The sequence below is a fragment of the Acomys russatus genome, chromosome 1, assembly GCF_903995435.1.
Source record: "Acomys russatus chromosome 1, mAcoRus1.1, whole genome shotgun sequence".
In the NCBI taxonomy this organism is placed as follows: Eukaryota; Metazoa; Chordata; class Mammalia; order Rodentia; family Muridae; genus Acomys; species Acomys russatus.
Genome location: NC_067137.1, coordinates 93,869,999 through 93,897,142, shown reverse-complemented (window position 1 = coordinate 93,897,142; position 27,144 = coordinate 93,869,999). Strand labels below are relative to the sequence as shown.

Sequence of the window (27,144 nt, the reverse complement as noted above, 5' to 3'; positions counted from 1 at the left end):
TCTTTTTTTCCCCTCTTTCATTTATTTATTTATTTGTACCCTGCAAAAATCATTAAGTAGGGGGTTTGGAGAGATGGCTCAGCAGTTAAGAGCACTAACTGCTCTTCCAGAGGTCCTGAGTTCAATTCCCAGCAAGTACATAGTAGCTCACAACCATCTATAATGTGATCTGATGCCCTCTTCTGGCATGCACGTGTACAAGCAGGCAGAGCGCTGTATACATAATAAATAAATAAATCTTTTTTAAAAAATCATTAAGTAGATTCTTAAAGTTGTTTGCCAGAGAATGTGGCTTTGTGTCAGTTTGCATTTATTTCAGGCCTGGGTAAAAGAAAGGTTTTGTTTTGTTTTGTTTCTTTGTTTGAGACAGGGTTTCTCTGTGTAGCTCTGGCATTCCTGGAATCACTCTGTATACCAGGCTTGACTCTACTTCTGAGTGGTGGGAGTAAAGGTGTGTGCCACCATCACCCTGGTTGAGAGAAAGTTTTAAAATAATATTCAAATAGTTTTCCAAAATTCAGAAAACCTAGAGACTGATTATAACAACTAAAATGTTAAATGATAGAAAACTGGACCAAATATGTTTTTAAAAATTCTTTAATTTTTAAGCAAAAGTACGTATTGAACAAATGGGGAAAAAACTGTCATGTGCAACATAATTAGCAATTATACAAAATAGTTGCAATAGTCATTAATTGTTACAATTATCATTTTATCAGACTTCCATGGTCAATAATTCTGATTATGGTTCCCACTATAGATATTTGATTGAAAAAGCCTCAACTTTTCCTCATTGTATTTTGTTTTTGTTTTTCAAGGGTTTCTCTGTGTAGTCCTGGATGTCCTGGAACTCACTCTGTAGACCAGTCTGGCCTTAAATTTACAAAGATCCACCTGCCTCTGCTTCTCCGAGTGCTGGGATTAAAGGCATGGACCACAACCGCCCCGCTCCTCACTGTATTTTTGGTTTGTTGTAGAATAAATTTCTTGCCAGGCGTTTAGTCACATGCCTTTAATGCCAGAATTTGGGAGACAGACACAAGCGGATCTCTGTGAGTTTGAGGCCAGACTGGTCTACATAGAGAGTTTTAGGCCAGCCACATTACTAGACGCTCTCTGAAATCTCAATTAATAACAACAGTAACAAGGACTATTATAAAGTTAGTTCCTTGATTGCTTTGCCTTTTAGATATCAGGTGGACCATTCGCTTCCCTAAACCAATGTATCTCCTAAATAATTACGTATTTTAACCGCAACGATTAAATCACATTTATCCAAAACACATTTTACTTTCAGAGCAAAATGGACTTTTCTAAGGATAAAAAACAAACAAACAGAGAACAGCATCCGCAATGCACCCAAATTATAATCCAGTGATTTATGCACTCAACCATGTTCAAGGATCGGCTAAAAGACCGGAGCTTAGAGCGCAAAGGATTTGACTATACTTGGACTCTAGCGTCACCTAGTGGTTGGGTCGGTGCAGTGCTGGGTGCGGGGGAATCACTGGGTAGCTCTAGATTTAGTGAGAGATTCTTAAAAATGAAATAAGGACGGTGAGGGCTGGGCGATATCTCAGCAGGTAAAGGGGCTTGTCGCCAAGCCCGATGACCTTGATCCCCACAAGCCACATAGTAGAAAGAGAGCACCAACTCCCAGGTGCAGCCGTAGCTTCCGTGCCTACCTCACTGCTAATCAATGCCTTTGTAGATAGCTCAAGGTCCATGATTGACGGTGATTGTCCATGAAGATTGTCTCAGCCGGGCGGTGGTGGTGCACGCCTTTAATCCCAGCACTCGGGAGGCAGAGGCAGGAGGATCACTGTGAGTTAGAGGGCAGCTTGGTCTACAAAGCGAGACCAGGACAGTCAAAGGCTACACAGAGAAACATCATCTCGAAAAAACAAAACAAAACAAAAACAAAGATTGCTTGTCTCAGGATTATCTTTTTTTTTTTCAGGGTTATTTTTAAAATTGAGACTTCATGATGAAAGCTGAGGCCAAGGGTTTCCACGTTTGTCCGGCTGTACAAACAGCAACATGGCTGTGATGGCCACGTTTGTACAAGATCTCATACTCAGCCTACCGCTCAGAGCAAATAGAAGCGATCACGGTCTCTAAAATCCCTCACTGGCCAACAGGGGACACTGTTCCCTAAACTCGCAATTTGCTTAGTGGAAGGGCCCATGTCTAGGACAAGTTATGGGGCAGGCAGATCTTAGATTAAGAAAGATCATCACATGCCCAGCGGTGGTGGTGCACGCAGCAGGCCTTTAATCCCAGCCCTTGGAAGGCAGAGGCAGGCGGATCTCTGTGAATTCGACGCCGGCGTGGGTCAGCCAAGGCTGAACAGAGAAACCCTGTCTCGGACACCCCGCCGTCTCCCCCAAATCATCACAGTTCAAACTGAAACATTTCAATGTGGATTGAGTTACCACATAGCAGGGCGTGATAACAGAAGCATACAGAGGAAGTCCCCTAAGCAGAGGGCACAGACTTTGGTGGGTTGTTTTTAGTTGATAGATTTTTTAAAAAGTTTTATTAACCTTCATTTACTTAGGTGTGGGTGGGTACACCGGTGTCGTGTGTGGAGGGCAGAGGATAACCCGTGGGTGTCAGGTCTCTCCTTCCACCATGTGGGTCCTGGGCTCAAACTCGGATCGTCAGTTTTGGCAGCAAGTGCCTATATTCACTGAGACAGCTGTACAGCTCCACTTTGGATATTCTTGGCGGGGTGGGGGTGGGGAATCCTGGCATGGGTATTAGTACTTTTTTTTTTTTAATGGAAAAAGACCCAAATCCTTATGGTATGTGACTTGAAGGTTTTGATTTTGAGGGAGAGGGCATTGAACCCACAAAATAAAACCACACATCATACATTTTTTATACACACACACACACACACACACACACACACATACACACACATATATATATATTCTTATGTGTATTAACATCATTTTTCTCCTTTTACCTTTTCATGGATTTTGGTGACTAAAACTCAGGTCATCAGGCTTGCATTATGAATTAACAAGCGCTTTTATCTGCTGAGCCACCTCTTGGGCCCCAGATGTAACTCTTAACCCTTCTTGCTTTCAATGACTCTCATGGGGCGTGGGGGGGGGGGTGGGGGATGACACCGCAACTACTTTTGAGTTAAACATTTAAGTGCTTCATGGGAATTGTCTGATTTAATTATAATATCTCAGTGAAATACTTGTTCTTTTCCCCCACTTTGTAGACAAAGAATTGGAGGTCTAGGGTGGTTAACAACTTGCTCAAGGTCAAGCACATAGTAACTGGGCAGAGCTTCAGATGTAGACCTATTTCCTACTATGGAGGCATACTTGAAGATACTACTTTTGAGGAGTTGAGTTCAAGCCAAGATTTCTCTCTGCATAGCCCTGGCTGTCCTGCAACTCACTTTGTGGACCAGGCTGGCCTTGAACTCACAGAGATCCACCTGCCTCTGCATCCTGTAGGTGCTACCACCACCCAGCTTAAAGATACTACGTTTATGTCATTCCATACTTTCGATATGACTAAGAATTTGGGAGAGCTGATTTCTAAGCTTTGCACTTATTTTACTAATGCTGTAAATTTTGTCTGAGTGTCTCATCCCAAGGATCTGTACAGAGGCTGGTCCGCCTGGGAATGAGCCGGAGCAGAGACTCCCAGGAGTCACATCATAGAAAATCATAATGCAAGGTCAATGATTATAGTCAACGTGAGTTTTACAGGTGGCCATCGCCAGTACATCTGAGGAGCCTTCCTTTGTATCAGTTAGAATAAAAGGACTATTGGTTTTGGTGAGAGGTTTCGTGTACACCCAGAAAACCATGGGATTTATCCTAAAGTCTTGGAAGAATTTTTTTTCTTTTTTCTTTTTTTGGTTTTTTCGAGACAGGGTTTCTCTATGTAGCCTTGGCTGTCCTGGAACTTGCTCTGTAGTCCAAGCTGGCCTCAAACTCACGGAGATCCACCTGCCTCTGCCTCCCAAGTGCTGGGATTAAAGGCATGTGCTACCACCGCTCAGCGAATTTCTTGTGCTCAGGGGAGACCCTGGCATCTCAGTAGTCTAGATAATGCTTCAGCTACAGTAGGGTGAAGCAACGAGTCTCCTCAGTTGTAATAAGAGCAAATGGTAATGGGAGAAAGTGTGAATCAGTGGGTATAACTTTGTGCCCAAAGTCACAGGCTTTGGCTCACATTTCATGAAAATCTTGACATCAAGACATTTTTCCTAGACAGGAAAATACCACATGGTGACTGGCAATCCAGACAAGATGATCAAATTATAAGAAGTGTATTGATAGGCACCTAGGCTAGGGTCAGGGTAAAATCTTGAGTTAATTTCAGGCACATTAAAAACTGATAAGAACCAGGAAGAATCAAATCCATTCATTGTGTGACTTAGGCAGGCGGGTTCTTAAGACTCAGATAAAAATCAGTTAGGGCTCAGAGGGGAAGCATGGCTTCAGAGCAGCACACACCAGTCCTCAGAAGCAGAATGAGAGACAGCCCAGTAATGGGAATTGGACAAGTACTTCTTCCATTCTCTTACCTAAGGCTAAGGATGGTCTCACAGACACAGAGTTAAACAGAGCCATTAGTTAAAGTTCAGAGGAGAGAGCAGACCCCACTCAGTAAGAAGGGCTGGTTCGTAGGCTCAGGGTGCAGTAGGACCCTTACAGGGATGCTGAGCTTCTCACGGAAGGCTTCCTAGGGAGCTGGAGATGCACTTGGCCGGATGCTTGTCTGTCATACTCAGAGCCCTGGGTTTTGTCCCTGGTAGCGCAGAACACTAGGCATGATAGTGTGTGACTGTGACGCCAGCACTAGAGGTAGAAGCAGGAAGATCAGAAGCTCATCATTGTCTACACAGTAAGTGTAAAGCCCAGTCCGGGATATGTGAGACAAGCAAAACAAAACAACAACAACAAAAACTCCCTCAGTGCCCTGGAAGTCTAAAAAGAATCCGCATGGTGTGATTAGAGCTCTCAATATAATTGCAACGCTACATTTTGCTGCTCTTGACAGGCTTTTCACCACTGAGATATTTTTGGAAGAAAGTTTGAATTTGTTGCCAGGCATCCACCTGTGCCCTTGAGTGAGCACTTGGCTCACCGCCGTAGAATATTGGTACACCAAACGTCGCGTGCACAGATGCTATGGAAGGAGGGAAATACGGTGGGTCAACACAGTGGCCAGTGTCTGGATAACAGATTATCTGGGGTCGGTCTTTCCCATGGGCTTGGAGACGTCCACAGGCTATATGAGCATAAAACTCACTCTTCCAATTATGGTCATCCAAGCCCACAATAAACAGGAAGGGTCCCTGGGCCTTTTCCAAGGGAATAAGACTTTGGCGGTTGGGTTCCTCCAGCGGATTGTTCCAAATATCCACCAAATCCAAAAGGCCTGACGCCGTGGTCTTTTGTTTTGTTGGGTCACAGGCAAGCTCAGGAACAACAAGATCTTTGTAGCACAGAGGAACCATTGTGTTGGCCACACAGGTGTTGATAAGGACAGTGGCCGTGATGTTGTCCTTCAGGAAGGTAGCCACTGAGAGGCACAGGTCACCGCCTTTGGAGAAACCGAGAAGCCCGATATCTGGGCCTTTCACCTGATGAGGAGACACAGAACAAGTGTGGAGTTTGTATGTGGAAAGCATGTAGTGATTTCATATTCTCTAAGTGCCTGTCTCAAAGTAAAAAAAAAAAAACATGTTTATTGTTAATAAACAAATAATTGATTTCTGAGTATATAGACCATCTACTATTTATAAAGACCAGGCTTCCGGGCAGTGGTGGCGCACTTGGAGGCAGAGGCAGGTGGATCCCTGTGAGTTCCGGGCCAGCCTGGTCTATAATGCGAGTCCAGGACAGCCAAGGCTACCCAGAGAAACCCTGTCTTGAAAAACAAAAACAAAAACAACAAAAACAAACAAACAAACAAACAAAACCAGGCCAAGAGTATATTTAAAGGCCCTTACAAGCTAAATTGATGAATAAACTGTTAAATATTTTTTCCTACCTTGATGACTATACCACCATAAAACATATATAAAATCAAGCTCAATTGAAAGCTTTCAAACTCACTTGTTCTGTATTGATGGAGCAAGAAGAACCAGTCATGGACTCCAGGTCCAGGATCCTAACTCACCCTCCTTCTCTTTCCACTCACTGGTTCTTTTGTGCACCTTACGGGTCTTTCATTATGTGTGGACATGAAGCCTACATGTTTAAGGCCTAGGTGTATGTGCTCTGGCCAACCCAGGGAAGAGGCATAGGACTTGGACACATGATCAGAGACGCCGGGCAGAGATACGGAAGCTCCACACCCCAAGTGTGTGGTTAAGAGCATTTGGGTTCCAAGTAGACAAATTTCCTTGACTCTTCAGACACCTCACCGTGTGGAAAAAGAGTTCAGCCAAAGGAAGACTATCACGTGTAATGTAAAACAAAGGACCCAGGCCAGGAACTACTATTGCCAGGGCTTAAGGGGTCAAATATGCAGTGCATATTGGCCTCTTGTTTTTCTAGGACCCTATCTCCCCTTAGTAAAACCATCACAGTTCCAGATCATCCGGCTAGCCTGGAACTGGCTATGTAGACCAGGCTGGCCTTGAACTCACAGAGGTCCTCCTGCCTCTGCCTCCCAAACACTGGAATTAAAGATGTATGCTACCATGCATCTAGGTTTTAATAGCTTTGCCAAGAGTCTCCCCTGAACGTCAACAAAGTTAGAGCATCCTAGAGTCCTTATAAAACATCTTATCCCTTAACATTAGACTATCCCACACTCTGAGTTTAGATGACAGCAAAAGTTTGTACCTACGGTACTTTGAATGGAAATGGCCCCCATGGGTTCACAGGGAGTGGCGACCTATAAAAACCTGTTTCTTCTTTGGTGTGGCTCAGCCCTAACATATACCTTTAATCCAAGAATTTTCTATTTATTGTAAACAGGTGGTTATGGTGTGGCTCAGCCCTAGCACATACCTTTAATCCAAGAGCTTTCTGTACACAGGATTAAATAAAGTTAATCATAGGTTAAGAAACCAGCTGACATGGAATAAACAAAAAAGGAGGGACATTGAATTGAAGGGTATTTAAGACAGTGTGGAGAAGGAGAAAGGGCTTTGGCTTTTTCCTTCTGGGATGTTGGCTGAGTAGGAAGGTCAGCTGGGTGCTCTCTCTGCCTCTCTGAGCCAGCAGGTCTTCACCTCGGCATCTGGCTCCTGAGACTTTATTGGTAATATATTGAATGACTGGGATTTTACTGTTTTAAAAACAACAGCTTTGTTGGAGTAGGTGTGGCCTTGTTGGAGGAAGTGTGTCACAGGGAGCTGGGCTTTAAGGTCTCCGAAGCTCAAGCCAGGCCCAGTGGCTTATTCTCTCTCTCTTCCTGCTGCCTGCCGATCCAGATGTAGAACTCTCGGCTCCCTCTCCAGCACCGTATTGCCTGCATGCCGCCATGCTTCCCGCCATGATGACAATGGACTAAACCTCTAAACTGTAAGTCATCTCCAATTAAGTACTTTTCTTTATAGGAGTTGCCGTGGGCATAGTGTCTCTTCACAGCAATAGAAACCGTAACTAAAACAGTGTCATTTTACTTATATTTACAGAAAAAATTTAAAGAAATTTTCTGCTATCAGATACTTTATACAAGCACAGTAATTGTCTTAAGGTTATCATTGCTGTGATAAAAACACCATGACCAAAAGCAACTTGGGGAAAAAAAAGGTTTATTTGGATTATACTTCCAAATCACTGTCCATCATCAAAGGAAGTCAGGACAGGAGTACCAACAGGGCAGGAATCTGGAGGCAGGAGCTGATGCAGAGGCCATGGAGGAGTGCTGCTTACTGGGTTGCCCCTCATGGCTTGCTCAGACTGCTTTTTTTTTTTTTTTTAAGAACCCAGGACCACCAGCCCAGAGTGGTATTATGCACAATGGGCTGGACCCTCTCACATCAATTACTAATTAAGAAACTGTCCGCTGGGTACAGTGGTGCGTGACTGTAATCCTAGCACTCAGGAGAAAGAGGCAGGCAGATCTCTGAGTTCAAGGCCAGCCTGGTCTATAGAGGGAGTTCCAGGACAGCCAGGGGTCCATAGAGAAACTCTGTCTCAAAAAACAAAAAAACAAACAAAAAAAGAAAGAAAGAAAGAAAGGAAAGAAGGAAAGAAAATGTCCTATAGACTTGCCTACATCCTGATCTTACGGAGGTATTTTCACAACTGAGGCTTCCCTCTTCTGATGACTCAAGCTGTGTCAAGTTGACATAAAACTAGCCAGCACATTAATATTTATCACACTCAACGGCATTGACGAGAATCCTTAATATCACCAAAAATACTGTTCCTTTTTCCAGTATCACCAGGTGTCTTAAAGACATCTCTCTTTAGTCAAGTTTTGCCACTAATGTTACATTAATGCTAGTAATGAGAAAAGGGAAGCCTCTGAGATGCCAGCTGCTGTACCTGGGCAGTTGTGGGAAGAGAATTCAAAGTTGGCAGTTCTTTCTCTCTCCTTTCCTCCCTCCCTCCCTCCCTCTCTCTCCCTCCCTCCCTCTGTCTGGCCTCGAGCTCACTCTGCCTCCCGAGTGCCTGGATTAAAGGCGTGCGCCACCACGCCTGGCTAAGTTGGTAGTTCTCGGTGTGTTGCCTTTAGAGTTATGTTAGTCACAAAAGGAAACAGCTAAATCTTAAGAGACAGGAGAGATGGGCAGAAATAGGAATACTCTTAGCAACTGTTGAGGGATTGTTTGGGTCTCCCTTCGTCTTTCTAACGCCCAGTGTCCTAGCAGGGCTTTGGCTCTAGCCATGAGTCCACTCCATCCTCCTCCTTTGTACTCAGGCCGACACGGGAACCCACCTTTGGGTGCTGCAGCATAAAGGCCAAGGCTTCTTCAAAGTACTCCAGGCGCACATCCCTCAAATACTCAGGGAGGTCTTCAAATCGGAAATAAGCCAGAGCAAGCACAGCAAAGCCGTGCCCAGCCAGGAGGCTGGCTCTGTATTCACACAGGCCACCGCCACTTCCAAACAAGTCGATGATGCCAGGGGACCGGTCCTTGCCTGCAGAACAAACACCACGCATCACAGCACAAAATGCTTGAGCTGCTCAAAAGACATTTGCGGATTCAGATGCTGACAATCAGCAAGAAAAGACCTTTGAGGTCTAGTAGAAACAGAGACTGAGAAATAGAGTAGGACCCAGTGCCAGCCATAGGCATTCCCACTGTACCAAGCAGCCACTAGTGAAGGTTAGAAAGTGCCTAAGAGCTATAAAAATGAGGCACATTCTCTTACTTTGTGCAGCAATTGCCAGACTTAGTTTCAAAGCTCTGTATTTTGCGGTGACTTTCCTGTGGCTGGAAGGGGTGTGACAGGAGCCATATTGCCACTGTTTTTTATAGAGACTGAACCCTATTTTTCTTAGACCGGGATTTGCCGGCATCAGCACAGTATCCATTTGTGCATGTGCGTGTTTTGTGTATGTAAGTGCTTGTGTGCGCGAGTGTGGAGAGGCCAAAGGTCAATATTGGATGTCTTCCTCAACAGTTCTTCGCCTTGTTTCTCAAGGCTGGTTCTAACCCTGGAGCTCACTGGCAGGCTAGACTGCCTGGCCAACAGACCCCAGAATCCTGTCTCTGTTTCCAGGCTGCAAGTTACAGGCATGAGTGATGCCCAGCTGGCTTCTATAAGTTAAATGTCAGCTCTTGACGTTTTTTCTTTCTTTCTTTCTTTCTTTCTTTCTTTTGTGGCTCTGACTATCCTGGAACTTGCCTTTAGATTAAGTTGGCCCCAAACACGGAGAGATCTGCCTACCTATGTCTCCCAATTGCTGGGATTAAAGGCGTGCGTGTTCCTGCCTTCATCTTTGACAAACAAACAAACAAAAATCTCTGCAGATATTGCCAGATGTCTTCGTGGAGGAGGAAAAATCACCCTCCTCAGCGAGAGCATGTTTTGGTAGGGGGAGGTCTGCCAGGAATATTCACACTGGCTTTAATGATTAGGAGCATTGTCTTAATTTGTAGGTTTAAGGCTCTTTGAAAGTTTCATGTGCTAGGAGGCAAAAGTGACTCTTACTACAGGCACAAGGTAATGATTATATCGGTACTGAAGACGCACCAGCGTGGCTGGCATTTAGTGGATTTTAATCAATGTAAGTTGACCGCTCTCTTCAGTTTATAGCTGAGGGATTCACGGTGCCTTTTAAGGGAATGAGACGTGGTAGAAATTTACCATTTAAAACGATTGAGAAACCACGTGGTGGTAGTGGTGCACAATTTTAATCCCAGTACAGAGACAGAGACAGGCGATCTCTGAGTTCCAGGCCAGCCTGCTCTACAGAGCAAGTCCCAGGACAGCCAGGGCTACACAAACTCTGTCTTGAAATCAAACCAACCAACCAACCAAAAAAAAAAAAAAAAAAAAAAATCGCCATGCTTAGGAGAGAGGGTACAAAGTTACTGAAGTTGCACAATTATCCGACTGTCCTGCAGGCAAGCGGTCTATTGAGGACCAGAAACAAGACTAGATTGTGAGCACAGGACAAAAGTGCAGCTCACCTGGAGGCAGGAAGAGCGTGGCGCGCACCCGGCCCTCGCGCACGGGCACGCGCCTCACCCCAGGGGCCATGAAGTGACGCTCGTGCACCGCCTTCGCCAGCTGCCGCCCGCCCTCGGGCTCGTGTCCCTCCAGCACCTCCAGCTCCACCACGAAGGGCGTCTGCACGTCGCGCTTCACCAGGCGCCGCAAAGGCTGTTCGGGCTCCATGGCCCAGAGCAGCCCCATGGGCTCGAGCCCCGCGAAGCTGCCGCCCAGCGCGGGCGCGCGCGTCAGGTCCAGCTCTCCGTGGGCATCGGCGCGGTAGCGCGCGTGGGCGCTGAAGAGCGCGCCCTTCTCGTCGCGCAGGGCGGCGCGCAGCGTGACGGGCTGCTCGGGGGCCAGGCCGCGCACGGAGATGCTCAGCGGCTCGTCCCAGCAGCTGCGGCCCGCGGGCTCCAGGCTCAGCGTCGCGGCCATGGAGGCCTTGAGCTCAGAGGCTGGAGGGCGGAGCCTGGCCTGCTGTGGAGCCGACCTGGGGTTCCTGACCTGTGTGCCTGATGTCTGCCGGGTGTATGGTGGAGGTCAGAGTAGCATTGGGGCTGAGCCGGGCAAGAGGATTCTGTCCACGTGGTATTGAGGACTGTTGGTGACACTAGGTGAATAAGATCGTGGCAAAGTCCAGCCCTTGAGTGGATTCACTAGCAGCTTTCTATAAAAAGAAACAGCTTTAAATACTGCATTACTTTTATTTTAATTTTTTTCCTACTCTAGGGAAATACCTAGGGTAAGATACCTTAAAAAGAGCAGAGATTTATGTCTTACGGTTTTGACATTTGGGAAGTCCAAATTGGGGGGTGGGGTGGGGGGAGCGGCATATTTGGTCACGTGTCATCCAAGGGAGGAAAGCGAATTCTCAGATTTGGGTGTAATGACTCAGAAACAGGCAGATTATTTTAACTCAAAGCTAACCTGGGGTACATAGAGAGATCTTGTTTTAAACAAACAGATAAAGTATGCAAGAAAAAAGGTCAAACTCATCAGAGAAAATTAGAGATAACCCACTCTTGCTGTGACCCACACCATTGCCAGGCAGAAAACTCTCTTTATGGAACTTCTACCGCACAATGACAGAGCGCACACCTTTTAATTTCAGCACGCGGGAAGCAGTTGGCGACCAGCCTGGTCTACAGAGCGAGTCCAGGACAGCCAAGGCTACACAGAGAAACCTTGCCTTAACAAAACAAAACAAAACAAACTGCCACCCAAGTTTTGAGAGACACTATGAAAACATAGCAAACTCACATATGAAAAGAGTGGATCTCATGTGTACAGGGGATTTGCACACACAAGTATGCAGGCAAATCCATCCGTGCACAAGATCCGTAAATGAATCTCTCACTGTCGGACCCTAGGAGCCACTCTTCTGCACCTGACTTGTAAAAATACATCGTTTGCTGACTCCACTACTCACTACTGAGAGCGTCCTTTCCCTTAGCTATCCTCTCCTCCAACTATATACAAGAGGAATAGTTAAGTATTGTGAAAATAATGAATATTTATTTGTGGGTTTTGCGTGTGTATGTGTGTGTGTGTGCTTATTTGTGAAACAGAGTCTCACCCTATGACTGAGGGGGACCTCTTCCCCCTGTATATGCTCATAGGGTACCAAGTCTCTTCTTGGTAGCCTGCTATCCTTCCTCTGAGTGCCACCAGGCCTCCCCATCAAGGGGATGTAGTCAAATATGGGGCACCAGAGTTCGTGTGAAAGTCAGACCCCACTCTCCACTCATCTGTAGAGAATGACCTGTCCCTTGGCTAGATCTGGGAAGGGGTTCAGTGTTTACTGCACATATTGTCCTTGGTTTCACCTGGGAATTTAAATTTTTTCTTTTCATCTCATTGTAAAGCCTCTAATTTTCTATACATATCAGAGTCAGCCTTTGTGAGGATGTGGCGGTTCAGCTTGACGTGGCTATTGGTATAGCCTTGGTTGTTGTAACAGCTATCTTGTACAGCAGACTGTTCTGTCACATACCCAGAAGCCCTTAGGACAGGCAGAGTCATTGAGACAGTCAGCTTGACGTTGCTATTGGTATAGCCTTGGTTGTTGTAACAGCTATCTTGTACAGCAGGCTGTTCTGTCACATACCCAGAAGCTCTTAGGACAGGCAGAGTCATTGAGACAGTCAGCTTGACGTTGCTATTGGTATAGCCTTGGTTGTTGTAACAGCTATCTTGTACAGCAGGCTGTTCTGTCACATGCCCAGAAGCCCTTAGGACAGGCAGAGTCATTGAAACAGTCAGCTCGGCATGTTGTGACACCATGCCCAGCTTAGATTGTCTTGTAACTGATATTGACATAATACATTTCAGAGAAGCTCTAGGTACATTCCAGTTCCCGTGGGCCACCATTAGCAAACGCAGTCCTGTGATTGCATGCCAAACTCTTCCTGTCATGTGTCTGCTCAAGACATATCTCTGGCTGTTGCTGTTACTTCCCAGTAAATCTTAACCTGTTTCATTCTGGAACCATCTGTTTCTTTCCTTGGTCTCCTGGCACTTACTGCTTTTGGCTTCGGTTCTGGTAAATCAGGAACCGGTTTGTTGACACTCTCCACATGACTCCAGAGTACAAATTGCTTAGAAGCTTTGCTGAGCCGGTTCCTTTTTATTGCTTCTACTCACCCTAGAATCTTAAAATGAAGTGACCTTTATCGTGTTTCAGAACTTGTCCTCCCGAAGCCACCATGGAACTGGAAGTGTGTTTTGTAATCATTTGTGCCTAGAGATTTTTTTTGGCTACATTTTCTACATCTTAATCTTTAGAAAAAATTATAGGATTATCTTGTTTCTTTCTTCTGAATTGATATGCAGGATTCTCAGATATCAAATGTGAACAATGTTGATGAGACTACTTTTCTGAAGTGTCTCTGGTCACTGGATTATATGTGATTACTCTTGAGTCTGTGGCTCTGTTTACTGTGGGGTTGTTTTTTTTTTTTTTTTTTACTTTTTTCTTTTTCTTTCTTTCTCCAGATGCGTGCTGTTGGTTTTCCTAATAGGCTTTCATACCTAGAAGCAAAGGACTAAGCTTCCAGTTATTGGTTTGCATGGGATTTGGCTAGACACTCATATTCTCCGTTACAAATGGCATTTGCACTTCATTCTGTGGGGAGGGATCTGCAGGGCCATGGTACAGCTCACCGCAGACACGCTGCTGCTGGTTTGTTGTCTCTGAGTTAACCTTAAAGCTAAGCACCCACACATCACCTCGGGGAATGCAGGACCCAGTGACCTTGGTATATGCAAACCCTTTTCTGTCACATAGAGCAAAGGTAATGAGGGAAAAGTGCAGTCTGAGAGGCAACCAGAAGGCTGGAGGGCAAGACTAGGTCCATCTCTGAGATAGCTGAAGAGGAGGAGGAAGACAGGATAGAATGTCCCTCCCGTGTGCTCGCAGATTATCCCCTCTCTGGATGAGGCATGCTTTAAAATTTTAATTCCTGTCTCTGCCTCTTGGATTCCTGAGTGACAGGGTGCAAGGGCTCCGATGTCTCGGTCTTCCCTTTTCTCTTCAAGGTTGCATTCTTGGCTAGAACTAGGCTGATGTGTCAACGTTGGACTTAATTTCAGGTTACTGAGCATGCAGGAGGGAAACAATTTTGCCTCCACTTCTAAAAACTAGAAGCTATATTTCTTTCAACTGAGTGTGTTTCTTATAGTTGCTCCAAGGCTTAACCTTACTCTCATTTTCTCCTTCTCTTTTCTGTCTATTTTTGAACTTCTCATTTAAAAGGAAAATAGAGCAAAGGGGAATGTATGCATGCCTACACACCTACCTAACAAAAATTGTGTACAGTTAGGGACAGGTTGTCATCGATGTAGCTCAGCCTGTTGATCCTCCTGCCTCAGCCTCCTGAACGCTGGGATTACAGACATGAGCCACCATGCCAGGCTTATGCATCAATGTCTTTTAACATCCTCCCCGTGCAACCTGCCACTAACCCGGAAACTCTATAACAGGTTTGCAGCAGTGAAAGAAGAGCCATTCCTCTTTTCTTCATGGCTTCAGCTGCTGTCCCACGGAACATCAGGCTCCAGGGAATTCACAGCATGGCATGGGTGAACCTCAGCACACAGGTGTGCATTCCCTGGGCTGTGTGAGACATGGCAGAAGTTGATGGACAAATGGATTTATGACCAAATAAAGCGAAGAACCACAGAAGCTGCATATAGAGAGGGGAAACTGGAGGGTTCTGAGCCCTCCTCCACACTGACTGTGCTAGAAACTTCTGTAAGATGCATTTCCTTTTATTTACCTCTAAAATGAAGAGTGCATTAGCCTCCAGATTGGCCAATATTCAGTGACAAGCATACCATTGGTGAGGAACAGGAACACGTTGAAATTCTGTGACAAATTCCTTAGAGAAACAAATTCAAAGGAGGGGACACTAATGTTGGCCTGGTTTTAGAGGTGTTAGTGTTGTCACTGGCTTCTTGGCCTGTGAACAAGTGCATCATGGTGGAGGCTGTGGAGGAACAAAGCTCCTCACTTACACGGTTAGGAAGCAGAGAGAGAAGGAAGGGGCCAGGACAAGCTGTGCCTGTCAGTGGAGTGAGTCCAGTGACACACATCTTCCGTCGAGGCCTCTCTTCCCGATAATGTAATTGGGTCAGAATCCACCAGAGGACCACTCCATTGAGTAAGTCAGGATCCCAGAGATATGATCATCCCAAAGCCAATTTACTGGTAACCAGGCTTCTAACACAGGAGCCATGGAAGCACTCCCATTCAGTGGAAAATACACATAAGGAGTTGATTGGCTTTAAAAAAATAAAATTAGAGCTGGGCATGGTGGCACGTGCCTTTAATCCTACCACTCAGGGAGGCAGAGGTAGGTAAATCTCTGTGAGTTCAAGCCTGATTTACAGAGTGAGTTCCAGGACAGCCATGGCTAAGCAGAGAAACCCTGTCTTGAAAAACCTAAATAAATAAATAGATAAACAAATTTAAAGAATCTGAACACCACAATAATAAATTAAGGTGCTTTATTGTAAATTCAGTTAATGCCTTAAGAAACATTTAGGTTTATTGAATTACTTATAATAAGTATTCTCACTTCTATGTATTTTCATGATTATTACTGTTGTTGTTTTCATTTTCAAGACAGGGTTTCTCTGTGTAGCCTTGGCTGTCCTAGACTCACTTTGTAGACCAGGCTGGCCTCAAACTCACAGTGATCTGCCTGCCTCTGCCTCCTGAGTGCTGGGATTAAAGGTGTACACCACCATGCCCGGCCATAATTATCATTGTTAAAAATTACATAATCCTAATCTAAATGTTTCATCAACTTTTGAAACACTAAAGCTGTGTGGGTGTTAACAGGAACCCAGTACAATTTTTTTTTGCTGGAAGAATCTTTATTCATTTAAAAAGATACCATAAAACTAGATGCACATTTGCTTTAATTTTTTTATCAGTTTTATATCTAACTAGTAAATAGTCTGTAACTAATGTGTTATTGTTAAATATGTGCAACACAACATGCAAGGTATAAGAGTTATTGTAGAAGGGGAGAGAGGGAGGAGTGAGGGACATCCTAGAGGGACAGAGAGAGACAGAGTAAGAGACAAAGTAAGAGACAAGGTGGCAGGTCGGCCCTTTTGTAGTTTGGAACACACCAGCCGGCAGGCGATGATGTTAGAGGTTGCCAAGCTACCTAGAGGCAGGCCGCGTATACGCCAACACTTATGACTTTCATTCTAAGAGGAGAAACTCAATTCTGATACTGTATTGAGTCTGATATTACAGTTGCTTACTGGCATTCATGGGGGGGTTGGTACTTGGCCCCCAAAACTGCAATGATTCACATACTTGATATAAAACAATGTGGAATTGGCATGCAACCCAAAAATCTTCTTTAAAACATTAGGATCACATCCAGAGTATGTATGGCCCTAAGTATAACATAAACACTGTGCAAGTAGCTCCTATACTATGGCAAAAGGCTGAAGGAACAATGACCTGAAAAGGCCCCGTGTGTTCAGTGAAGATGTAGTGCTGTCTTCAAACAAGTTTAATACGTGGGATGGTAGGATTTGCAGTGGGGGACCCACATACACGAGGGGGCCACTGCATATGCTTCCGCATACAGTACTTAAAGATTTATTTAACAGTCATGTAGCAGATACTTATTGAACGGCATTATTTGTCAGTTGCATGCTGTGTCAGGTAGCAGGAGTGCAACTCAGCCTCTTAAGTTTCTTACAAACTGCTTCCCTCTGAGGTACAGTGGGATTGCTCAGTGGCAGAGCACCAGCCTACCATGCACAAGCCCTGGGCTCAGCCCTTGGCACCATAAAAGAAAGTAAGAACCTCTCCTTTCTCAAACCAGTAAGGAACACAGTCCACAAAACCTTTGTGAGGAAAACTTCAAGATTTTACTAAAAGGAGAAAAAAATGCATACACACCCTAACAGTGGCAGCTGTTCTCGTGTCACTACTCAAAGACAATCACAGTTTTCCTGGGATTGGCCTCCCTCCGCCACCCAAATGTTTGTGGAAAAAAGTCTGGAGTTGCTGCCATGCATCCACCTGTGCCATGGCATGAGGCCTGGACTCCCCTCCAAAGAGGACAGGCAAACTATAATAGGGTTGTCGGAAAGCCTTGCACAGTGGGAAGTAAGGGGGCTCAATATTGTGCCCTGTTTTGGGGTAGCAGATGACCTGGGGCTTCTCCTTCCCATGGGCCTGTAAGTGTTTGGAGGCCTCTTGGGCATAGAACTCGCTCCTCCAATTGTGGTCATCCTGACCCACGAGGAACAGGAAGGTCGCGTCAGACCTTTCCATGGGGATGATGCTCTTCCTGTCCGGTCCTTCCAGAGGGACTTTGAGGATATCTATAATATCTATAAAACCATCTTTCGTCACCCGGATTTGTTTTAGGTTTATGCCCACAGCGGGCAGGGTCTCATCCTTGTAGTTTAATGTTCCAGCAACATTGGCTATGGAGCCATTGATTATGACAGCAGCCGTGATGCCCTTCAGGAAAGAGGCTATGGAGAGGCAGAGTTGAGCCCCTTTGGAAATCCCCAGCAGGCCAATTCCCAGACCCTTGACCTACAAAAGACACCAAGAAAAGAAGGGGGAATGAATACGCCTAGAGGGTAGGACAGTTAGTGATGCCAACCTACGGATCCCAAATCTCACTCTGTACCATCCTGCCTTTTGAAAGGTGATAAAGTCTTCTTCAAATCAATGTCCTTAATGGTAGGATAGGGCTCAAAGCTAAGTCCCACAGTCTCCATGAAGCTCAAATGAGCAGTAACAGGTACATTCCTAAGCATGCCAGTGTCAAAGAAAGCAGGTGGACAAAGTCAAGAAATACTCAGCTGTTTTTTCTGTGATGCTTTGGGGGCAGGGCACTGCACTCACACAAATCGGTGTTACCTATGGTGAACGCAGGTGGCATTGTTAAGGATAACGGCCTGAGGCACGTGTGTAAGTGTGGAAGGAGAGAGATTGTCCTCGCCATGGTTATTGTTGCTGTGGTGGAACACCGTGACCAAGAGAAACTGTGCAAGGAAAGGGTTTATTTGCCTTACACGGCCTCATTGATGTCTGTCACTGAAGGAAACTGACATGGCAGGGACCTGGAGCTTCCAGGTCGGTGCATAGGCCGGTGGGCGATGCTGCTTCCTGTCTTGCTGCCCATGAGTTTCTCAGCCTGCTTTCTTACGGAACCCAGGACCTAGAGATGGTACCCACCACGGGCTTGGCCCACTCACATCAGCCACTAACTAAGAAAATGCCCCACGAGCTTGCCTACAGACCAATCTTAAAGCAATGGTCTCAATTATGGGTCCCTCCTCTACCACAACTTTAGTTTGTGTCAAGTTGACATAAAAGCTAACCAGCAAAGAAATGCTTGAAACAAACAAACAAACAAACAAACAAAATCTCAAAAATTGAAGTTAGTGCTTACTTTTATCGAAGAGTTATTTGAGGTCACTAAGTAGCTACCTAGTTAATGGTTTGTGTACATAGTGTAAAACCAGAGAGTTGTATATTAACAAAGCCAAGGAGTTAATGCAGCCTCCTTCACAGACCTGACCCATTATCCATTTCCTTTTGTGTCAGTTTTCTTTCTAACACATAAGTGGTAGCAGGCGCTAAAAGGCTTACACGACTGCTGTTGGTAGGCTAGGCTCCCAGGCAACGACTGTTCTACTTCTAACAGGTAAGCACTCACGTTGCAAGATGAGGCTCTTCCTAGCAACTCTCACTTTGGCTAGTCTTCCTCAGTGGCCTCTTAGCTTCCTTGTTCCCTCTGAATGTGGTTCTCCTTTTCCCATAGACATTCCCCACACCACATGCCAAGCTCACGGGAACCTGACTGTCTTCCTCACCTGTATCCAGCCATGCCTCACCCCTCTGTTGTTTGCCGAGTGAATGATGTTCATCACTTAGTGGTGGGCCCTACTGCGGGGAACTTCACAAGTACGAGTCATTTAGTGCTCAGAGCAACCCAGGGGCTGGAGAGACACTCACACAAAGCAAGCATGCTGCTAAGGGACCCCAGCCCTCCTGTGGATTACCTCGGCCTTGCCTGGTCGTAGTACTCTCTGTTCCCGTATCCCAGGTAGCCCTTTTCTGGACCAAACACAATACCTACTGTTGGTCTGTGTGTTTCCATCATCAGACTTCCAAACAAGTCTATCCCTCCAGAGATCATCTAGTTCAAAAACTTACTTTCTTCCTGACTTTGGAAAATACTAAATATTTGGGGCTCAGTGCTTGGTGCCCATATGGCAGTCACAGCTGTGTCTAACTCCAGGTCCAAGCGATACAAGACCCTTTTCTGGCCTTCACAGGCATACATGTGGTGCGCAAATATGCACGCAGGAAAATTACTCGTATAATTAAAACCCTTTTAAAAAGCCGGGCGGTGGTGGCGCACACCTGTAACCCCAGCACTCAGGAGGCAGAGGCAGGTGGATTGCTGTGAGTTCAAGGCCAGCCTGATCTACAAAACGAGTCCAGGACAGCCAAGGCTACGTAGAGAAACCTGTTTTGAAGGACCAAAAACAAAAACACAAAACAACAACAAAAAACAACCCCCCAAAAAAAAAAACTTCTTAAAACAATAAAAATATATCTATTTGATTGTGCCTCAGCAACTAAGTTGAAAATCCTGTCTTGAATGTTTCTAAACCAAAAGACTAAGATGACAGCCAACCTGAGGGTGACGGAGCAGGTAGTTCACGGCTTCCTCAAAGTACTCCAGGTGAAGGATGTCCATGCTCTTGGGGAGGTCGTCGTAGTTATAATAAGCCAGAGCCATCACGGCAAAGCCCTTCCCAGCCAGCAGACTCGCCCGGTACTCCAGCAGGCCACCTCCAGTTCCGAAAAGGTCTATGATCCCAGGAAAGGGTCCAGTTCCTTAGAAAGAAAGAAACAAGGAGAGACAGTTTACCGTTTACTCAGGTAACCATCCCTTGCATTGCGCCTGGAGCGTGCGCCATCGTGATCAGCCCCTGGCTGGGTGCTGGGACTAGGTCTTTGGTTCTTTATACAGCCTCCCTTGGGCTCTCTCGGTTTCCTGATTCTGCTTTCCCAATGCCTGTTCCATTGTATTGCTGGATCAATGACCTTCTAGTATGTTTCTTTCCTATTTAAACCATCCAGAATCTTTTTAAATAGATGCTGGCAATGAAAAGGTCTAATTAACTGAGCTTCGAAAGTATTGTGGTGCCAAAAATCTATCCTTGATAGTCTTGACAAAGTTAGGAAAGGAATTCTAAATTCTCAGGTAGTATGTGAACATTCTGCACCAAGGCTTGTGATTTTCAAGACTGCCGTCAAATAGTCAAAGCAAGTTCACACTTACCTGTATTTGTTTGAAGTTCCTAGATTTAAAAAAAATTATTAATTTTTATTTTATCTGTATGAGTATTTGGCTATATTTATGTGCCTGGGGCCCATGGATGCCAGAATTCGGCACCAGATCCCCGGAATCTGGAGCTACAGAGAGCGTGAGCTGCCATGTAGGTCCTGGGGAGTGCATTCTGGTCCTCTTTAAGAACAGCAATTTCTCTTAACTGCTGAGCCATCTCTCCAGCTCCAAATTCCTGGATTTTTTTTGGGGGGCAGTATTTTTTTTTTAAGACAAGGTTTCTCTGTGTAGCTCTGGCTGTCCTGGAACTCACTATGTAGGCCAGGCTGGCCTCGAACATGGAGATCTGCCTCCCACGTGGTTAGTTCCTGGGTTTATATAACTGGAGTAAAATATAATTAGCAAGGACCAATGTAGCAGAATTTTAATTCACAACATGCCTGCTCTAACAAGAGGTCATATTCAAAGACCTTCTGAGTCTCTGTGATCCAGCAGAAACACAGGCACGCCTTTAATCCCAGGAGACAGAGGCAAGCAGGTCTCTGAGTTCAAGGCCAGCCTGGTATAGAGCAAGTTTCAGATAAACAAAAGCTTAGGTCCAGGCTTGGTAATAAATGACTTTAATCTAAAACAATGAAGGTAAAGATAGTTTGTAGAAGGAAGCACCTATGTTTGAAAGTAATGTCTAATTGAGTGGCAGCAAAAATGATGAATCATAGAAAGATTTGACAGACTAGGATCTGCCCAACTCTCATGAGAACAAAGAGGAAAGGGGAGCTACTTAAGGAGCAGCCCAGAGAATGATAAAAGAAGCAGTTTCCCAGGGAGAGTTTCACCGAGGCAGGCTGAAGAAAGAGCAAGCCAGAGAATGAGAAGGAGCCAGAAGATTAGAACAAATTGCTGGAGTTAGTATGAGGCCAAGCAGAGCAATTCAGAGAAGCTGAGGAAAGCCAGATTGAATCAGTCAGCTGGGAGACGAGTTTGAGCCAGAAGAGCTGAGTTGAACCATTCAGCCAGAGCTCAGAAAGAACAAGAAAGGCTGAGCTTACTCAGCAGTAAGTCCTAGAGGCTGAAAACACCCTAGGGCTGGATAGGATGGTATGGAGGCTAGAAGCCTCCAGGACTAGGCCTGCATTAGCAGGCAGAGGCAGTCAGCCTCCAAGAGAACAGCTAAACACGGCAAATATAAGTTATCTTTACAGACCAAGGTCACTAATTTTTCTAATTGAGGGCAGTAGAAGAAGCAATCATTAAAGTTGGTGCCTCTTTTTCAGCGGTGCTTTATGGCTTAATAATGAGTATTAATTGTCTTTGTTAAATTTTAAATTCTTATTTGTCTTTCATTGTATATGTGTGTATGTATGTAAATATATACAACACACACACACACACACACAACACACACAGTCTTACTATATAGCTCAGGCTGACCTGAAACAGTATTGTAGCACCAGGCTATCCTCAAACTTGTTGCAATTCTCCAAATCACACCTGCTCCTCCTTCCTTTTAACTTTATCTTATTGTTTGTCTCACCAAAGTGTTTCTGATTTCTTAGTCTGCAAGAAATTCTTCCTGGTTCTGATGTTATAACGGCCCATAGCCTGCCTCTGCTTCCCGAGTGCTGGGATTAAAGGCGTGCGCCACCACTGCCCGGCCTGAGTTTTTAATTGTCATATACACCAGCTTCCTTTTTACTTAATGGTGAATGTCTACTCCAACTAATCAAACGTATCTGCTTGCTTACAAATGTTAGATTGTATCATACATGCTTCTGCAGTGTGTTTCTTTTTTTTTTTTTTTTTTTGGTTTTTTCGAGGCAGGGTTTCTCTGTGTAGCCTTGGCCATCCTGGACTCACTTTGTAGACCAGGCTGGCCTCGAACTCACAGCGATCCGCCTGCCTCTGCCTCCCGAGTGCTGGGATTAAAGGCGTGCGCCACCACGCCCGGCTAAAACAGTTGCTAACTTCCTTAGTGTGAGACTTTTTTTTTTTTTTTTTTTTTTTTTGGTTTTTCGAGACAGGGGTGTGTTTCTTTCATATGCCCTACACCCATATATCCTTATATACTCCCATCGTGTGCATACATTCGCATATTTTTAACATCTGTAGGTCATTTCAAGTATAGACATATGAAAACTCCATTTGTTGATATAAAACATAGTTCAGAAGGAATAAGAGACAGTTTATTCTGGAGCCAAATCTGAGTAAGCATGCTCCAGAAACATATGGATTAAGGTTGCCTCAAATGCCATGTTCCTACATTGTAACAGTTCCATGTAGTTTTTATGGTGTTTAAATCAAAATGGCGCAGAGTGGTGATGGCACATGACTTTAATCCTAGCACTCAGGAGGCAGAAGTAGGCAGATCTCTGAGTGTTAAGGCAGCCTGGTCTGTAGAGTGGTGTGTTCCAGCATAGCCAGGGCTACCCACAGAAAACCTGTGGGGGGGGGGGTGTTGGGGTTTGGGCGGGGGGAAAGGATGAAAAGAAAAGAAAATGGACTCCATAGGCTCAAACATTTTGTTTACTTGGTCCACAATCGGTGCAACTATTTGGGAGGGATTAGAAGGTATGGTCTTACTGCAGGAAGTGTGTCACTGGTCTCTGAGGTTTCAAACGGACATTCCGTTTCTCTCTCTGCCTTGTGCTTGTGGATCAGACATAATCTCTCCATTACTGTTCCAGAGCCATACCTGCCTTCTTGCTTCTGGCCCTTTGAAACTGTAAGCAAGCCCCCAATAAACTCTTTCTTCTATAAATTGCCTTGATCATGGTATCTTATCACAGTCACAAAAAGTACTAAGGCATAACCAAAACAATACCCTTCTCCCCCTTCCACCCTAGAAAAAAATCACAAATTGGGCTGGAGAGATGGCTAAGTAGTTAACAGCACTTGCTGCTTTTTCAGGGACCAAAGTCCGCAAGGTTTTCTCAGGTGCTGCACCCCTGAAGCATGCCAGGTTGCAAGCACAGGAGAGTGGGAGGCTCACCTGGAGGCAGGAAGAGCGTGGCGCGCACCCGGCCCTCGCGCACGGGCACGCGCCTCACCCCAGGGGCCATGAAGTGACGCTCGTGCACCGCCTTCGCCAGCTGCCGCCCGCCCTCGGGCTCGTGTCCCTCCAGCACCTCCAGCTCCACCACGAAGGGCGTCTGCACGTCGCGCTTCACCAGACGCCAGAAAGGCCTGTCGGGCTCCATGGCCCAGAGCAGCCCCATGGGCTCGAGCCCCGCGAAGCTGCCGCCCAGCGCGGGCGCGCGCGCCAGGTCCAGCTCTCCGTGGGCATCGGCGCGGTAGCGCGCGTGGGCGCTGAAGAGCGCGCCCTTCTCGTCGCGCAGGGCCGCGCGCAGCGTGACGGGCTGCTCGGGGGCCAGGCCGCGCACGGAGATGCTCAGCGGCTCGTCCCAGCAGCTGCGGTCCGCGGGCTCCAGGCTCACTGTTGGCACCATCCTGACACCGTGAAAAATCAGAACACTGTAGATTGAGTAGTGTCTCTGACTTCTGGAGTCTATGATCACAAGGGGGCCTTTGACCTACTTGTTTCCTTTGGCAGTCGCGCTGTTAAAGTCCGTAGTTCGTCGAATACCGTGAGCTGTTATGTCACTTACGCTTTTCAGCCTGATGTTGAAATACAGGTACAAAGGTTGAGTTGCAAAAATCACTGTCCCCATACCCTCGGGTGATCCTGAGAAACTTGCCGTTGAACCTTCCTCACTTGGGTTGTTACTCACTTGCGGCTCTTTTCCCCCTAGCAAAGTTAGTTTCTATCAGATTGATACAAACAGGAAGCAGTAAGTACTTCTATTTAACTCCCGTCATCCCGCAGTGCAGTGCAGTGCAGTGTGCCTCTGTTTGGCTGAGCAGGTCAGCAAGGAAAGGAGATACGGCCAGCACTGCCAAGGTAAAGTCTGCACTGTAGGCTACAGAATATTTCCGAGAGCCTGAGGAGGTGGCTTCGTGGATAAAGAACTTGGCCTGCAAGCGTGAAGACCGCCGTCCAGATCCTTAGCCATCTTGTAAAAGCCAGGTTGGCCTGTAATCCCGGAGGCAGGGACAAGTGACGCCCAGGTCTAGCTGGTTAACTAGACTATCTGAAATCTGTGCGCGTTGAGTTCAGCAAGAGACCGTACCTCAACAAAGTGGAGAGCAATGGAGAAAGACATACAGACATACAGTACCAATTTCCACATGGATGCCCACACATGTGTATATTTAGTGCGTCTCCCCACACGTGCAAACATTTACACAGACACTCACACACCACACACATAACACATTTTTTAAAAAAGGAACTTTAGGGCTAGTCAGAATGGAGCACGGTGTGGTGGTTTGAATAAGTACGGTGCCCATAGGCTCATATATTTGAATGTTTAGTTCAGAGATTAGGAGGTATGGCCTTGTTGGAGGAAGTGCATCACTGAAGGTGGGCTTTGAGGTTTCAGAAGTCAAGCACTGGCTGACATGACTCTTTTTGCTAAAGCTGGGAGGGTGATCAAGGTGGTGATTAATTTCTTGTACCCATATTTGCCCTCAGCTTTCCTGGTATGATTTGGCTTTTTTTTTTTAAATGCCAATTAATAGATGTGCATTCTGAAGATTTATAGTAGAAAGGACTAACTTTTTAATATAAAAGTTTAGATTTGTGATTCTGTTAAGGTTTTTTAGTAAGATCACTGTTTAAGATAAATAATAAGATAATTGTTCCTTTCTTTGTAACTGCAAATTGCAGTCTGCCAGTGAATAGAAACTGGCTGAGAAAATGACCTTGCTTGCTTACATTTTATTAATCTATAACAAGTTGCTTGGTTACAAACGTATGTGGGTTCTTGGAAATAATTTGTTTTTCACTCACTACATGTAGAGCGTTTGATCATGTGAGAGTGTTGGGAAACATGTTTTTCTGCACAAAGTCATTGTAATTCTTCACTTAAAGAAAAATAGAATATAACCACATTGGTGGAGCTTGTTGAAGCTTGCTTCATCTACCGTGTGTGTGTGTGTGTGTGTATGTGTGTTGTGTATGCTTCTTTCCTCCCTTTTTTCCACAGGCCCCCAAAAAGTTTGTCACTGGCCACAGGGAAAACTTCGGAGGCCACAGTGAATCAAGCTTTGTTCCCTCAGAGAAAAGTCTGCTGAGTGATCAATTGCTGACTTCATGCTCCACCTCAGTTTCCCCTGGACTTCCCTGACAGTACACCTTTTAGGTTTATTTACACGTGGGAATATTGATTCAGGAATACCCTTTGGGGCTTACCTGAGCACAGGGGGCACATCTAAAAGTGATGTCTTTAATCGAGCTTTCCAAAGTTGGAACATAACACCTGGCTTGAGGAGTAAAGAGGTTCTCCTGGTCCCCAAGTGTGTGGCTGTAACCTGGGGATCTGTAACCTGTTGCCTTCCCATGCTTGCTGGAAGGATGGGTCTGGCCTCCCGGAGCATCCACCATCCTGCTTGTATATTCTGCTTGGCCAGTTCTTGTTGCAACAAGTCAGGATTGCCCTGGGATACATTCCTGCTTTTAGTAAACTGGGCTCTAGCAAGGCTATGAAGACTTGGGTGGAAGTGGGGCTCCACCTGTTCCAGGACCACTTCCTGGGTGGCCAAGTCCCCTATTCTGTTGCCTCTGGCTTCTAGGGAACCCCCCTTTTGGTGTGCTTTGCACTGGACAATGGCTACCCTCTTGGGTAACCAAAAAGCATGCAATAGGGCTAGGATTTCTTTTCTATGATTTCTTTTCCTGCTGCGGTTAGCAATCCTCCTTCCCTGTATAGAGCCCCATGGACTCAAGCACCGGCTACCTCAGTGTATATGGGAGAGCCTTGTCTTTTCCCCAGCAGGGTGTGAATCAGACCTAAAAGCTCAAGTTGTTGAGCTAAAGTAAAGTTCCCTGGGTCACCACTGCTGCCCCTGCGTACCTGATCCTGTCTGGGACGAAAGTACTCCCATCTGTAGGTGGCTTCTCTGGTGTCCCCAAAGGGAAGTCAATCAAATCAGGCCTGATCACCTCAAGACAGTCATGCGGGGGTTCTGTGGGGGTCACTGTCAGCCAGGAGACTGGCAGGATTGAGGGCTGACATCTTAGGGAATTAAAGCAGAATTGATTCAGGAGTAGGGCTTGGTGTTGGGTCACCTAAGGTAATTTGTCAGGCTTTTTGTTTGTTTTACCAGCAAGCTGGTGACAGCTATGGCCTCTGTGACCAGGCCAAGTCTCCTGGACAGATATGCCACTGGTCTTTTCCAGGGTCTCAGACTTTGCCACTCCCCAAGACCAGCTCCAGGAATGGCGAAGAGGAGGGAAGGGAGGAGGAGCCGCGGTACGGAGAGGTGAGCAGGCAGTGGACAACTGGCTGAGGGAAACCAAGTGCTGGCTGAGCAACTAGCTAGAGGAACTAGCTAGAGGAACTAGTTAGAGGAACTAGCTAGAGGAACTAGTTAGAGGAACTAGTTGTTGAGGAGAAGGTGAGGAATGGAGGAAAAAGAAATACTCAGAGAGCGGGACGGTGGTGGGGCACGCCTTTAATCCCAGCACTCGGGAGGCTAGCCTGGTCTACAAAGTGAGTCCAGGACAGCTAAGGCTACATAGGGAGACCCTGTCTTGAAAAACCAAAAAGAATAAAAAAAAAAAAAAAAAAAGAAAGAAAGACTCAGAGACTCAGGTATATGCGGTACAAGCTGAAGTCTTA

The 27,144-nt window shown here is 45.8% G+C and overlaps 2 protein-coding genes across 3 annotated transcripts in view; both read right to left on the bottom strand.

Annotated features, from left to right (window-relative positions):
* Positions 1-4,948: 4,948 nt before the first annotated feature.
* LOC127191684 (acyl-coenzyme A thioesterase 1) overlaps positions 4,949-27,144 on the bottom strand; it is a 103,550-nt gene continuing 81,354 nt past the window's right edge. The window contains exons 1-3 of one of the 2 annotated variants that reach the window (XM_051148944.1): positions 10,589-11,292; positions 8,887-9,089; positions 4,949-5,626 (exon numbers count right to left, since the gene is read on the bottom strand). In XM_051148944.1, the coding sequence (XP_051004901.1) occupies positions 5,018-5,626; positions 8,887-9,089; positions 10,589-11,045 (1,269 nt within the window). In that variant the 5' untranslated portion in view covers positions 11,046-11,292 and the 3' untranslated portion in view covers positions 4,949-5,017. Of the gene's footprint in view, positions 5,627-8,886; positions 9,090-10,588; positions 11,293-27,144 lie in introns of those variants that run through there. The other variant, XM_051148933.1, reaches the window with a different exon arrangement.
* Positions 17,027-24,012, bottom strand: LOC127191710 (acyl-coenzyme A thioesterase 5-like). Its single transcript, XM_051148976.1, has 3 exons — positions 23,454-24,012; positions 19,808-20,010; positions 17,027-17,688 (listed from the first exon to the last, which is right to left on the bottom strand). Exons 1-3 carry the CDS (start codon positions 23,908-23,910, stop codon positions 17,083-17,085), a joined length of 1,266 nt encoding a protein of 421 aa, XP_051004933.1. The 5' UTR covers positions 23,911-24,012; the 3' UTR covers positions 17,027-17,082.

Excerpts from the sequence above, each read along its gene's own strand:
- LOC127191710 (XM_051148976.1), bottom strand. The coding sequence starts at position 23,910 with ATGGTGCCAACAGTGAGCCTGGAGCCCGCGGACCGCAGCTGCTGGGAC. Across the intron at positions 20,011-23,453 it reads CACGCTCTTCCTGCCTCCAG|GAACTGGACCCTTTCCTGGG; the intron begins GTGAGCCTCCCA and ends TTTCTTTCTAAG. Across the intron at positions 17,689-19,807 it reads ACCTGCTCCGTCACCCTCAG|GTCAAGGGTCTGGGAATTGG; the intron begins GTTGGCTGTCAT and ends TGTCTTTTGTAG.